A 14,024-nucleotide genomic window follows, 5' to 3' on the forward strand; every position below is an offset into this window, starting at 1 on the left:
AAATACCAAATCCAGAGGATAATGTGGTAACACATCCTGTGGAAACTCCTATATTGTCAGAACCCATGGTCGAGCAGACCAGTACTTCTGGACAAGAACCATATGTTCATATTATTGGACAAAACCAAGGAATTGGACCGTCCACTATGCCAACAAATCCATGGGATGGTTTAGTGAATGCCATGGGACAACAACTAATGAACACAATGGAAAGGTGGGCAACATCCTTTTTGGATCGAATGAATAACCACCAACCAACAAACACAAGACAAACGGAGGAAGTTGTAAATGTCCCCCAACAAAGATTGGCTAGAGAAAAACAGCCTATGCAAGTTAATGGTCAAACTAGTACCCAAAACTTTGAAAGACCATCACCTCAGTCTTGGTATGAACCCATTTCAAGGCCTATAGCAGGCCAAAATACCTCAGCACTTAATAATGAAGCCACACAAGTTGGTGGATCTGGCCAAGTACAAGAAATTGGTGTAAGAATGGTTACAAATCCTATGTTCGAAGCCATACCTGGCACAAGAGGGTACACCAATCCCTTATTCGAATTTACACCCGGGGGGTTGGAGGGTTTTCCTACAAATGGTAGAGACACGACACCTGTCCCAGCACCTGTTGCAGGTCCTTTCGCAGGTCATGCTCAAAGAGGTTACCCATACCCTCAACAGCAACCTGCACCGCAAGGACAACCAGCCCCAAATTTACCACCTTATGGACCAAGAGGACCACAAGCACAAGTTTATCCACCAAATCCTGTGTTTGCTCCTCCAGTAGTGGTTCAGCAGGCACAAAATATGGTCCCTAGAGACCAGATTGTTGATATTGTTAGGGAGATATGTGGACCAATGGCTCGGGGGGTCCAGACTCCTATATACAGAAAACCATACCCAGAATGGGTAGATAGGGTACATGAATACCCAAGGGGATTCAGGATACCAGATTTTACCCTTTTTTATGGGACTGGAAATCAATCAACGATAGAACATATTGCTAGATTTGCTGCTCAATGCGGTGAATTCACTAACCATGATTATATGAAATTGAGATTATTTCCAAATTCCCTAACGGGAGGAGCATTTGTATGGTACATCAACCTTACACCTGGCTCCATTCAAAATTGGCAACAAATGGAAGAGGCATTTCATGCCCAATTCTTCCAATCAGAACCAGAAGTATCTATGGCAGATTTGGCTAGGTTGAGTCAAAGGCCTGAAGAAAAGGCTACTCAGTTTATTGCCAGATTTAAAAGGGCTCGAAATAAATGTAGAGTCATCCTGCCAGAGCCAGAATTCGTCAGATTGGCTCAAAATGGTTTAGAATTCAGGCTTCGAAAGAAGTTTGATTCAACTGAATTCAGAGATTTGGTCGAACTGACCTATAAGGTGTCTCGATATGAAACATTATTAGAAGAGGAACAAGATCGAAATAATGCATCATATAAGACATATTATAGAGATCCTAATTATGAAATAGATGCAGCAGAGATTGTAGGCAAAGAACCTGTAATCTGTGAAGCATTAATTCGTAAGGATACAACTATAGACCAGCAGTTTAAAAAGAAAGACTTTCACAGAAAATACTCTTTCGATTTAACAAAAGCAGATGACATCTTTGATCATTTGCTCGCGGCTAATTTCCTTAAGTTGCCTAAAGGAGTAAAACTACCATCTCCGGATGAACTGAAAGGAAAAGTATACTGTAAATGGCATAATTCTTGGTCTCACTCGACTAAAAACTGCATTGTTTTTCGAGACAGGATCCAAGAACAGATTCGGAAAGGAAGTTTGAAGTTCTCAGCTAAAACAGAAAAAGTCATGGGAATTGACAGTGATCCCTTTCCAGAAGTTGGAGAGGCAGCAGCCAATGTCATTACATCAGATTTCCAGAACTTGTCCCTGACAGAATTGGAGGAAGTCAATGTGCAGATGCATGTTGCTAATCAAACCAACGTCAAGAAGAATACTAGAAGACTACCAGTTATTGAACAAGGTTCCTCACACCAGATGGAATGTTCTGATGAAGAGTCACTGGATGATGATTCTTTAGAAGCAGCAGTGATGCAGAGAATGTGCCCCAGGTGCAGACTCAGTTACAAGTGGTTGAAGGGGCTTCCAACTGATGGGAAGCAATACTACAGGGATGTTCAGAGACGTCCTAAATCAACCAATGCTTACAACAAAAGGCCGTATCCGGCTAGTGATAGGCAGAGACCACCAGTGGTTGAGCCTGTGGTAAACAGAATGCATGACAAAGGCAAGGAACTCTTGCATGAATCCAGACCACATAACTATTATAGAATGCAGAGTAGCCATTCTGAAAGAAAGCTGGAGAGGAGTTCAGTCCATGGAATCAAAGCCAGAGATTGGCTCCCTAGATCAGTTTCACGCAGGTCAGAAAATGGTCACCCTTATCGAAGGTCTGAACCAGATTCAAAACATGAGGACAAAACCAAGCACTTACCTTCACGGCCAGTTTCGAAGATGGCTTCGAAGGTGGAAAAAGGCAGGTCAGCTTCTGAATCAGTAAGCTCATGGGTACCTGGGGTCCCGGATTGGTTTGTAATGCAAAACAAACCTAGGGAGGTACGGGCTTATGGAGATACTGTAAACCAAGGCAGGATGATCAAGCCTCCTATGGTGGCTCCGAACAACTGGGTACTGCTTAAACACCCAAAGACGAGGGAACCCGACATGATCCCAGTCATCTCAAGATCACAGAGGAGAAAAATTCAGCGCAGGTACACCCAGTACCAAAAGGATCTGAAGGAAGGTGGAGAAAATTCTTCATCAGTCAAAACGGAAGGGAGGAAGAACCTAAAATCAGACCATGCTCCAAAGCCAGTTCCACAGAGCACAGTGGTTTGCAGCCGAGAACAGTTGGCCAAGGTTCATTCTGAACTGAAAACCAGAGAAAAGGCCAGTTTGGTAGGGTTGGAGAAAGCTCTGATGGAAACAGATAGCGAGACTGAAGAAGAGATTAGCGTGAGTCAGAAGAAAGAAGTTGTGGAGGAAGAGATGTTTGAAGCCTTCATGGCTGAGCAAACGTTTCTGACTAAAGAGCCAGTTGAAAAAAATCCTTCGAAGGGATCAGTTAGTGATGAAATACCAGAATGCATCATGCAGGATGTTTCTGAGGGAGTCAACCAAAGTAACCAAGAGGGGAAACAAGTACAGCCAGCCATCCAGTTTGGCTCGTTTCCCCCAGTATCAGTAAACATGGTGCACATATTGCCACAAGAATTTCAAGCTGGAGATGAGAATCAAGAGGGGCAGGAAGCTGACCCAGTTCAGATCTCCAGTGAAGATTCACAAGCAAGTATGGTGCAAGATAACTTCGAAATGGTCATCCCGATGGAAGATGGATATGAGAGTGAAGAGGTGGTAAGCATCAATCTATCATATCCATTTGAGTACCCCTCGGATTCGATGACACAGCACGTCAGGCCCTTGTACATCAAAGCTTTCTTTGATGGGGTACAGCTGAACCGAGTCCTAGTAGACAATGGGGCAGCAGTGAACCTTCTCCCGAAATCTTCTTTGAAGAAACTAGGGAAAAAGAATCCCAGGTTGATACCAACCAGCACAACCATTGCTGGATTTGCTGGAGATAAACAAATGGCTCAGGGGATTCTACCCATTAATTTAAGTGTGGGAACCAGGGATTGTATGACAGCATTTTTCGTAATCGACAGTAATGCTAAATACAATGCTTTGCTTGGAAGGGACTGGATCCACACTAACAAGTGTGTGCCTTCTTCTTTACATCAGAAAATCATGATGGCCTTGGGCAATGGAGAGACAGAGGAGATCGACGCAGATCCTCAACCCTTCATAGCCTGTGCAGACTTTGCGGAGGCTAAATTGTATATTGAGGGAGTGACACCTCTCAGTATACTGTTGAAAGATGACAATTCAGCCGAAGTGACGGCTGATGAAGAGGTGACACACCTGAAGCACTTAGTCCAAAAAAGTGCTGGTGAAGAGGTTGTCCTTAGAGATGACAATGATGCCTGGTTATAGGCAAAGAGAGGAATCACCAGAAGCCAAGTCCTTGGCTTTGATCAAGTTTTCAGCATTGGACATAAAAGCAATAGTCCAGAAAGTTCAGGAGCAAGAGAGAGAGGCCATGATAATTGGCTGCAAACAGCAGCAGCAACAGGCTAGAGTCTTGACTCTTGGTAAGTACTGTGCCTTGGACATTGAAACAAAAGTCCAAGAAATACAGGAAGAGGAAGCCTTGTGGACAGATTTTGTCTATGAGGAGGAGGGCAGAGATATTGAACTGAAGAACTTAGGGGCAGAACCAAGCTCGAAGATCACTTCAAAGGCAGCAGAAACTAGAGGGAGTTCTCATGCACAAGATCCTTTAGAAGAAGTAAATCTAGGGGAAGGTTCTGTACAACAGCCCACTTATGTAAGTGCTTGTTTGAATGATCTGGACAGAAACCAGCTTTTGGTTGTTCTGAAGAAATACAAAGATTGCTTTGCATGGTCTTATAATGAACTACCAGGATTGGACAGGTCATTAGTGGAACATAGGCTCCCTATGAAGCCTAATTTCAGGCCCTATAAGCAGAGACCAAGAAGGATGAGTCCAGAAGTAATTCAGAAGGTCAAGGAAGAGATCCTTAGACTCCTCAAGGCAGGTTTTATTAGAACAGCCAGGTATGTTGAGTGGCTATCTAATATTGTGCCTGTAGTCAAGAAGAATGGCAAAATGAGGGTATGTATCGATTTCAGAAATTTAAATCTAGCAACTCCCAAAGATGAGTACCCTATGCCTATAGTGGACTTGCTGGTAGATAGTTCAGCAGGTCACCAAGTCTTGTCAATGATGGATGGGCATTCCGGCTACAACCAAATATGCATTGCAGAGGAAGATATCCACAAGACAGCGTTCAGATGTCCTGGGAATATTGGCACCTTTGAGTGGGTTAAAATGCCATTTGGTCTAAAGAATGCTGGAGCTACATACCAAAGAGCCATGAATACTATCTTTCATGATCTTATTGGAGGATATCTGGAATGTTATATTGATGATATTGTAGTTAAATCCCAATCCATGAAAGAGCACCTGTTTCACTTAGAAGCAGCTTTTGAAAGGATGAGGAAGTTCAAGTTAAAGCTCAATCCTCTTAAATGTGCTTTTGGGGTATCATCTGGAAATTTCTTGGGCTATGTTGTTCACAAGAAAGGAATACAGATTGATCAGAATAAAGCCAAAGCAATCATCGAAGCCAAACCCCCATCAAGTAAGAAAGAATTACAAAGGTTCCTTGGGCAGGTTAACTTTCTTCGAAGGTTCATTTCTAACACTGCAGGGAAAACTAAAATATTTTCTTCCTTGTTAAGGCTGAAAGATGAAGAGGAATTTGTGTGGACAGCAGAGCATCAGATTGCTTTCGAAGGTATCAAGGCCTATTTGGCTAAACCTCCAGTGCTGATGCCACCAAAGGGGAACAAGCCCTTGAAGTTATACATAGCTGCAGCAGAGGATTCATTGGGAGCTTTCTTAGCCCAAGATAATGAAGAAGGCAAGGAGCAAGCTATTTATTACCTTAGTAGGTTTTTAAGTTCGTGTGAATGTAAATACTCAGCTGTTGAAAAGCTGTGTCTTGCTTTGTATTTTGCTGCAATAAAATTAAGATATTATCTTTTGCCTACAACTGTCTTGGTAATTGCAACCACAGATTTGGTTAAATATATGTTATCTAGACCAATGTTGAGGGGAAGAATTGGCAAATGGATACTTGCCTTATCAGAATTTCATCTAGAATATGTCCCTCAAAGGGCAGTAAAAGGGCAGGTTTTAGCCAATTTCTTGGCAGACCATCCATCTCAAACTGAGAACCAGGAGATCATGGAACTTGGTATGACCAGTGTTGAGCCATGGCAAATGTGGTTCGATGGGTCGAAAGCAAATGGGTTAATTGGAATTGGTATTGTAATCAAGTCTCCACAGGGGACAGAAACTACCCATGGTTTTAGAGTGGATGAAGCTACCTGTTCCAATAACCAGGCTGAATATGAAGCCTTAATTGTGGGACTAGAGATTCTTATTGGATTACAAGTACATGCAGTTGACATATTTGGGGATTCTCAATTGGTGATTAACCAAGTGAAAGGAATTTTCAAGTGTCAAAGCATAAGTATCTTGCCATATTATGTTGTTGCATTACATTTGCTTTCTCAGTTTCAAATAGCAAATGTAACCCATGTTCCAAGATTCTTGAACAATAGAGCCAATGATGTGGCTCAAAAGGCTTCGAACTTCAAGAGAAGGGATAATACCCAAAGGGACATAAGCCAAACAACATATCAGAGATTAATTCAACCTTTGAATAAAAGGAATGTGATCTTGGAAGTCAATCATAATGACTTACAAGAACAAGATTGGAGGCATCCAATAATGCAGTACTTGGCTGGTCCATCTTCGAAGGCCAGTAGAAAAGTTAAATTGCAGTCTATGCAATATATGATATATGGTAATGCTCTCTACAAAAGGGGGGGAGATGGCTTATTGTTGGAATGTCTAGGCCCTAAAGAAGCATTAACAGCCATGGCTGAGGTTCATGAAGGCATCTGTGGTGCTCATCAACCTGGTGTAAAAATGAGATGGTTGCTTCGAAGGCATTCCTATTATTGGCCAACCATTCTTAAAGACTGCATAGAATATGCAAAGGGGTGTCAGGCATGTCAAAAGCATGGCACAATAAGGCACGTGCCCATAACTGACCTACATGCAGTAGTAAAGCCTTGGCCATTCAGAGGGTGGGCCATGGATATGATGGGAAAAATACACCCACCTTCTTCGAAACATCATTGTTTCATTCTAGTGGCCACTGACTACTTCACTAAATGGGTCGAAGCTAAGCCATACAAGGCTGTAGACCAAACAGAGGTTATTGGTTTTATTAAAGATTTGATCCATAGATTTGGAATCCCGCAAACCATAACAGTTGATAATGGAACTGTGTTTGATGGGAAGATGGTGAAGGCTTTTGCGGCAGAATTTGGAATTAGCCTTGTTAATTCCACACCCTATTATGCACAAGCTAATGGTCAAGCTGAGTCATCCAATAAGTCCTTGAAAAAAGGAATACAAAAGGTTGTGGATGACAATCCCAGGGATTGGCATAACCTATTGTTGGATGTTCTGTGGGCATATAGAACCTCACCGAGGTCAAGCACAGGGGTCACTCCTTATGCCTTGGTGTATGGACATGACGCAGTCTTACCAGTGGAGATTAATGTCAAATCTTTGAGAGTAAGATGTCAAGATCAATTGAATCCTGAACAATACCATCAAAGTATGTGCTTAGAATTAGAAGGCATAGATGAAGCCAGAATTTTGGCATTAAATAGCATTCTTTTCCAAAAGAAGAAAGCAGCCGAGAATTATAATAAGAAAGTCAAACACATTGGCTTTGATGAAGGTGATTTGGTATGGAAGACAATACTCCCAATTGGGATTAAAAGCCATAAGTTTGGCAAATGGTCACCTAATTGGGAAGGTCCATATCAAATTCATAGGGTTCTGCCTTTCGGAGCATACCATTTAAGAAATTTGAATGGTTATGTACATCCCAAAAAGATTAATGGCAGATATCTAAAACCTTATTTTCCAACTGTTTGGGAGACACAAGGGATAGAGTAAACACCATATGCAAAAACACAAAGCTTGTTCAAATTATATTCAAAATAGTGTGCTTTCATAAAGAATCAAGTACATTATGCCACAAGTTGGCCCAAAAATCATTACAATGCTTTAATTGTTTTTGTACAATAGCTTTCCTATTACTAAGGGAAGGAAATAATTGAATAGCTGCAGCCATGTTTTCTTTTCGATCAGCCAGTCCTTGATTGGTGATGTGCAATTTCTTATCAGTTCGAACCAAGGCTTGGTTTACTGCAGCTAACTCCTCTTCGAGCTGAGCTTTCTTCTCCAGAAGTTGGACTCGAAAGTGGGAGGCAGAAGAGTGTTGTTCTTTCAGAGTTGATACTTCAGTATGCACCTGAGAAACAAAACTCTGGTCCTTAACCAGCTTATCATCCGCAGCTTTAGCAGCATGGCAAATGTTGAGATAGAAATCAATAGTAGCTGCAGCCTGAGATAGATGACTTGAAACACTCATGGCAGACTGCTCAGCAATGTTACAGCATTGAAGGAACCCGTTCCTGATGATAGGCCTTTGTAGAGCCTCGAAGGGGATCCTCGAAAAGGAAGTCAACAGTTGCAAGCATGTGTCCAAATCTACTAAAGGTACAAAAGGCTTGTTGCTGGAGGAAGGAGAACTCTCGAAGATTTCCAAAAGGGAGTTAGCCAAGGCTAATGGCTCAGCTTCAGTAGTAGAAGTAGGAGAGGTAGAAGGAATGTCAAAAAGACTAGCTAGTCTTTCTTCAAAAATGTCTACCTCATCCCTTGACATGAAGGGCATAGAGAGTGTTGTGGTGGAAGACACAAAGGGCTGCATAGGGATGGGAGAAACAGATGGAGCATCTTTGGCAGCCTCTATGGTCTTGGCCACCAGCAAATCAAGTGAGGAAGGGCTGGAAGTAGGCATTGGTGATGAGTCATGAATTGGAAAATTATCGGCATCCCCTGAAGGAGAATCAACTGCCATGCGAGATGAAGTAGCAGTAGGAGGAAGAGTGAGGATCGAAGAAACAAACTGAGGCAGATCAAGAGTCAAGAAAGGGAGGTATGGCTCTAAGCCAAGGAAAAGAGATGCAGGGATACTCGGCCTCGGTAAAGACGTATCGAATATAGGCTTAGGAAGTGGGAGCGTGATTTGAATGGTTTTCACGCGTTGCATCTGATCAACTTCGACTGAAATTGGGGAAGTTTCCGTTGGGAAGATTAATGCAGTGGTCGTTGCTGTAAAAAGAAGAAAATGTGAGGTAATGTCAAGTCTTAGTCTTGAAAAGTCGACAAGAAAAGAATAAAGGCATGCAGGAACTTACTTGTCCCAAGGAATTGTTGCTGCTGCCTCTCCTCAGCTCTTTCAAGAACAACTATGGCTTTGGGATATTCTTGTTCTACAACCTCATGGATGGGATCTTCAAACGAGCTGGTAGCTAGAACAGTGATCTTCCTCCTCTTTTTTATTACTTGAGCAATTGTCTCGGAATCAGAATCTTCGGTAAAATCGGAAGGAGAAACGGTAATTTTTCTTCTCCTTTTCCTTTGAGTTGGAATCATTCGCTCCTCCATTGTCTTCTCGACCTTTTTAGGTTGGGGTCCAGACTCTTCAAAAGTGAGCTTCTCCTCTTCTTCCCTAGCGGCTATCCCCTCTTGAGCCAATTGAGGGTCTCTTTTGTTTCTTTTCAAGGGAGACTCCTGTTCTTGATCATTTTCTTCTTCCTCCATCTCTGGAAGTTCAGTTTTTTCCCTTTCTAGCTCAAAGAGTCTCTTCTTCTTTTGTTGTTGACCACCTTCATAAAAGAAGGATTAGAGATAAGATAGCAAGCATTATATGAAGAGGTTAGAGAAAAGGAGAAAGGGGTACATACTTCGAGTGACCCTGGGAGGAATTGAAGCAGCAGAAGTAAACTGAGTTGTAGCAGTTACTGTAATTGGAATAGTGGAAGAAATGACAGTCTCAGCTTCTTTGGGCTTGGGCACATCCAGCACCTCCAATAGGTTTTGAGAGGAGATGGCCAAATAAACTTCCATGTTGCTCACCCACCAATTTTGATATCTCTTCAATACAGTACCATGAGGGGAGAAAGGGATGAACTCAAAACTGGCCAAATCATCCATAAACTTGAAGGTTGCCTCTTCTAATCTCGATTTTCGAACCTTCAAATCCCTCTTAGTAAGACTCAGATTGGTGTTGCTGCAAAGAGGTATTGGAACTCCTTGTGTGAGGCCAAATTGTCTAGCAAATTGAGCAGGACAATAAGGCTCAGCTATGCATTTATAGGCTCTGGGGTTGGTGGTCCCAATAAACAGTTCCCTAGGGATCAGTAGGGAAGCCCACATATCTTTATGAATAGGCAAAGCACAGAGCCTATCACTAAGGAAGTGATTTAACCAGGTTGGACCTATGCTAGCTTCGAAGGGACGGAAACGATGATCAGGAAGAGCAGCTGGTAGTTGATGAAAGAAGGAGAAATAAAAGGCAAAAGTAGCTGGATAAAGTGAAGCATTGGCCAGTTTTATGCCATGAGTGAGGGAGTGTAGCCCAGAAAATTTAAGACATTTGGATTGTAGTTCAGAAAAATAGGCAAAGAGCCAAAGCTGAAGAATCCAAAATGGTCCCCCTTGATTGGCATCTAGGGGTTTCTCACAAAAGAGGGAACAAACTCTATATACATGACCCAGAATGTATGGGGCTAAGGCTATTCTTTTCTGCAAAACCAAGGCTTTGGCAAGAGGAGCAAATTCGAGCATGATTCTTTGGGAGGAGGTGCAGAAAAGAAATTTGCAAAGCCAATATAATAAAAAGGAAAAGAATTCCCTATCAGTTACTGGACCCATTCTTTTGTTCTCGACTCTAACAAAATCACTGTAAGATACATTAAGAGAGGGGAGGGAGAAAGGGACTACTAAGTCAGGAAAATCTGGTGTGATGGGGGTACCAATGGGGGATACTCCTAATAGGTGGCAAATATCAAGAACAGTGGGAGCCATCATCCCACACCTAAACTGAAAGAAATTGAAAATAGGGTTCCAGAAACATAAAGCAGCGGGGATTAGAAAAGGGTCTTCTGGGATAGTTACCCTAGATAGTCGAAGAGCATCAAGAAGGCAGAGTTCTTGAAGGTCCAATGTCCTAGCAGGGACAACTCGGTCGTACCATTCTTGCCACTCTGGTCTCATCGTGGGCCAGCATCGGTGAGGACGATTGACTTTCCAGCCTTGCCAGTCGAGACCACCTTCATACAGAAGGCATTGATTCTCCAAGCGAGGATATAGGGCGGGAAGCTCGGAAGGGATCTCCTTGAAAATAGGTCCTAGCACGTACTCTCGCTGCACATGGCGACGAGGGATAAAGAAACGCCCATCGATAGCACTTTTCTCATCACCCTTGTATTTCTCACATTCAGCATCAATAAGCCGCTTCAAAGCCACAGATGAGCTTACGCGCTCTATGGTCGGAACTTTTGATGGGGAAGAAGCCATTGATCGTGGGTTTTCGGAAAATATAGAAGGGAGTAGAGAGAAATGGAAATCCAAAGGGGATTTGAATGTGTAAGCAATTCCGGGGCACAGAGTGAAAAGGTTTTAAATAACTTTTGTGTGCGGGGATACATCTCGTAAGTCATTAAGTACTAAAACGTGCGAAAACAAGGAATCTCTTTCAACATCGATAATTTCTGGAGGGAAAAGCACATTGATGCCAGCTTCGAAGCCACATTTTTGCGCTAAAATTTCAAACAAAAACGGCTTCGAAATGCAGGAGCCGACTTCGAAGCATACTGCATGCTTAAAAATGTCTGAATATTCAAAGTATTGGTCTACTTCAAAAAATCTAAAGACCTGTTCGAAGTGATAACATTCGAAGCAAGCCCTAGAACTCTTTAAGGAAAAAAGGGCATTGTTCGGAACATCCAAACCAGTTATTGGTTTGAGCAAGAAGGAATTACCATAGTTTGCCCTTCGAAGCCAAAAGAGATCAGTTTCAAATTGATTGGCTATATCAACTATGACCATATATTGGTTACAGTTAATATAAAGTCATTAAAATCAAAGTACTAAAATGATATCTGCCAGAATTGTCAATTTTACTCCATGAATTGGAAGAAGACATGATTGGTTCTTTTAGTACTTCATTAAACAGTTGATTCGAAGTATGAAATTGTTCAATTCAAAGTTATGAGTTAGCTTTTAGAGATAAAAGGAAACAGAGTCAAACAGTGTTAAGTACAGAAAGACTTTGTTTATTACATTAAGTAACTCTATCTCGGTACAAATTCAAGCTCATAAAAATAAGGAATAGAATAAATAACAAGGTCATGAAATTTTGTCCAGCAATGGTCAATAAATTTCTGTTCTTTCTTTATTATTTCTTCTATTTCTTCTAAAGTCGATTGCATAAGCTGATGAGCCCTCACTTCATAATAGAGTTCTTCAGCCTTTGCTTCGAAGGCCTCTTCCCTCGATTTTTGTTCCAAGTCATCCATAACCAAACCATCCCAGTACGTAGAATCTTTATTCCTGAAGTCATCGAGCTCTTCGATGAGATTCTCTGCTTCATATTGGGCATGAATTCGGAGAGATAAAAGTTCATCCAGATTTTGGATGGTGATCTTAGAATTCTGATGCCAGTAGAGGAGCACTGGGAGTTGGTCCAAAAACAAATGGAGCTCTGCTTGAGCAAGAGGGTTGAGGACATGACCCCTAGTGAGGATATCACAAGCCCATTGGAAATTCTTAAGAGGAATATCATCCTCAAGAACATTGAAGGGCAGGTGGGAGAAAGCCGCAAGCAAAAGTTGAGCTTGCTTTCGCTCGGCTGGAGAAGGGGGTGACGGAGGTTGGTAAGGTGGAAAGACTTTGTCCATTGGAAGGGCAAGTCTTAGTTTTTCTGTCCAGGAAAGGATGGGAGGAGGAGAAGGAGAAGATGATTCTGCTTCAGAAGACGAAGGGGAAGGAGCAGGTGTTTCTATCTCAGAGGATGCAGATGCAGAAGAAGGTGTGGATGCTTCTATTATGGGAGATGGCACGGGAACAGAAGGAGCAAAAGCATTAATATAGTCAAGCCAATCAGAAGAACAAATCTTCGCCTTTTTGGCTAAAAATGAAGGGGTATACCCTTGTGCTTCTTCTGAACGTTGGGCAGGATGCATTATCTTCGTAGGCATGGAAGAAGTATACCAAGCCACAAGCAGATTCTCCTCCAAGCTACGTCGAAGGTCAATGGGCGCGTAAGGGTAAACCACTGAGCTTCGAGCGTAGGAGGGAAACTCCAGAGGGTCAGTAAACTCAACAAAATGATGATTGATTCGCTCCCTTAGATCATAAGTCTCAGGAGAGGACCAGATTGTCCAGCCAGAAGCTCCAGAGGATGAAGAGGTCACAATTTCATCCCATGCAGAGGTCTGTGAAGAAGAGTTTCCTAGATCCATATTTTCAACTTGTCGAAGCAAAGGCTCGAGGGTAGTTCGGTCAGAATACAAAGGGAGCTTAGGGGAAGAATTCTTTGTATCTGTAAGTTTGTAAACCAAGGGATTAAAAGCAATGTGTTCATAGTCCAGAGGTTTATAATCTACAAAAGCCTCCATTACCTGAATATAGAAGGGCGGGTAAAGGTGGCTAATGAATGCGTGGAGGTTCTTTCGAGGGGGAACAACATCACTCAAAGGCTCTTCATATGCTTGATCAATAGAAAGGGAAGTTGATGCAGCCATAACCTGTTCGAATACTAAGGTATTGGGATGTTCGACGAGTTAATGTAGATGATCTCCAAATGGATGACGGTTGTATTTCCAGAATATGGACTTCATACACGTTCTGGAAGCGCGGGAAAATTGCAATCCACTAATATCACCAAGTATTGGGTATATTAGTGCGGGGGGTAATGTTGGCTACATATTTTGTAAAAGCCAGTTACAGTTCGACACGTGGCATAGTAAGGGTAATAAAGGAAGGTTATTCAAGCCTTTAATCCTGATCGTACACGTGACAATAAACATTGGTCCTCACATGATCCGAGTAACACTAGATCAAATAAACGGGATGCAAGATGACGTGTCTTCAAACGGTTACTCATATTCAAATCTAAGTACAAGAGGGAAGCTCAACTGCCAGTAATGGCGTAATGGAGCTACTTGTAAGGAAGCATGACCAGCGATCATGGAGGAGCAGTTCGACAGTTCGAAGTGCAGTTCGAAGGTCATCACTGACGAGTATAAATAGCAGGGTAGCCCCCAGAAAGAGGGACGGACTCAGACCATACAAACCAGTCATTTACTTCATATATTTTCTTTCCAGTCATTTACATTTCCAGTCCTTAAATACCTGTTCTTTAAATACCTGCACTTTAAATACTCGCACTGCACTTCGATTCA

At 42.2% G+C, this 14,024-nt stretch overlaps 1 protein-coding gene across 1 annotated transcript; it reads right to left on the reverse strand.

The window, feature by feature from the left end:
* Window positions 1-5,022: 5,022 nt before the first annotated feature.
* Window positions 5,023-9,385, reverse strand: LOC145807436 (uncharacterized). Its single transcript, XM_082905628.1, has 2 exons — window positions 8,973-9,385; window positions 5,023-8,886 (listed from the first exon to the last, which is right to left on the reverse strand). The coding sequence occupies exons 1-2, from the start codon at window positions 9,376-9,378 to the stop codon at window positions 7,721-7,723; spliced, it is 1,572 nt and encodes a 523-aa protein (XP_082761754.1). The 5' UTR covers window positions 9,379-9,385; the 3' UTR covers window positions 5,023-7,720.
* Between the last annotated feature and the right edge of the window lie 4,639 nt (window positions 9,386-14,024).

The sequence above is a fragment of the Camellia sinensis genome, chromosome 14 (genome assembly GCF_055761805.1).
Source record: "Camellia sinensis isolate YWXY chromosome 14, ASM5576180v1, whole genome shotgun sequence".
Classification (NCBI taxonomy): domain Eukaryota; kingdom Viridiplantae; phylum Streptophyta; class Magnoliopsida; order Ericales; family Theaceae; genus Camellia; species Camellia sinensis.